Source organism: Penaeus monodon, chromosome 19 (genome assembly GCF_015228065.2).
Source record: "Penaeus monodon isolate SGIC_2016 chromosome 19, NSTDA_Pmon_1, whole genome shotgun sequence".
In the NCBI taxonomy this organism is placed as follows: Eukaryota; Metazoa; Arthropoda; class Malacostraca; order Decapoda; family Penaeidae; genus Penaeus; species Penaeus monodon.
Window position 1 is genome coordinate 46,734,702 of NC_051404.1, and position 1,366 is coordinate 46,736,067.

Here is a 1,366-nt window from a genome sequence, read left to right on the forward strand (position 1 = left end):
CCTTTCATTACCTGACCACCCGCTGGAAAGCATTCGTGCTGTCATAAAATATCTCAGTGGAAAAGCAGCTATAAGTAAAGACCCGCACATCTCCCCCTGCTGATAAACGTTTGATGGTTCCTTTACCCTTCACGGAGGTGCGAGATCTGAGAGAGTCAAGTCTTCCTGTCGATTCTTTCAGAAGCTCAGTCCTAGAGCAATGCCCTTCAGCTGTTCTGCAATGGTGTGCAATACCTATCTTGTTCAGATGCCAAAAATAAATGAAAAAATACGAAGATTATTTGAAATGAAAGGGTGGGGGGGGGGGTTCCCTTCCTGGCAGGTGTGGTGTTTACCAGCATTTCTATTCTATTTCGCTCATGTGAAAGTTCAAGTTTCCTTAGGTTTCCAGATCCGCAATCTTAAAAGAATAAAACCCTCAGCTTCGAAGTGCTTTTCACGATAAGAAGGAAAGCTTTCAGCAAAATAAGTCCTTTCCTCCACCTTCCCTGGAGAGCTGGTGCAAGCTGGCGAAAATATCTGCTCTGTGGAAAGAGGGATCTGGAACTTCATTCCCTGTTCACCTAAAAATGCTTCTGATAATGCACGGTGCAAACTCCGGGGTCCGAGTATGATATCCTTCAGCTTACAGACAGCACAGCAACGTATTCGACTTCCCCTTGATATGCGCACGCCGGTCAAGCTTCCCTCGTTTCGATTCGCTCGAGATTAAAACTTATCCACTTGTCTTGCTCTGCCACAACCTGCTCTGACTTTTCATAATTCATAAAAAAAAACTATCGCCAGTTTCGCAGCACGCTTCGTCAAGGTGAGGGAAAGTGATCAACTTCAACAACAGAATTCATTGGGGAAAAACGACTTTTCAGTCGATTCATCAACATCGTTCATAAACATAAACAAGGTATATAAAAATGACTCAAACTAACTTCTTGTGTACGTATGTTTGGCTGCGTGAGTGTGTTTCTGTAAATGTGTACATTTATACATAACTCAGACTGTATCCGCACACACATAAAGGCGCCTCACACGTGACACACTAATGCGTACTTTCACATTTTTGGCTGTGTTCTGCCAGACGGGACCAGCAAGCGGTTTAACCAGTTATTACCGCGCAAATGGCCCGGCTACCGCGTGGTCCTAGTCCTGCGTGGCGTATGGCTAAATCACCGGTAGTTTATGTCCAGCTGGGCGTACGTAACCTTACTTTATGTCCGGCGTATGTCCTCGCTAGTTTATGTGCGGGGGAGGGGGGGGGCACATTACCCAGCCCATTACTCGACCAGGTGGTTGGCCACAGTACAAAGATCGCGTCGTTAAAGAATACGTCCTTCTTCCCATTCAAGATCGTTAGCCACCGCCAAAGCAA

The 1,366-nt window shown here is 45.9% G+C and overlaps 1 protein-coding gene across 1 annotated transcript in view; it reads right to left on the bottom strand.

Annotated features, from left to right (window-relative positions):
* Positions 1 to 18: 18 nt before the first annotated feature.
* The window catches only part of LOC119585420, a 17,650-nt gene continuing 16,302 nt past the window's right edge, over positions 19 to 1,366 (bottom strand). The window contains exon 3 of the mRNA XM_037934082.1: positions 19 to 215. Within this exon, the coding sequence (XP_037790010.1) occupies positions 207 to 215 (9 nt within the window). The 3' untranslated portion in view covers positions 19 to 206. The remainder of the gene's footprint in view (positions 216 to 1,366) is intronic.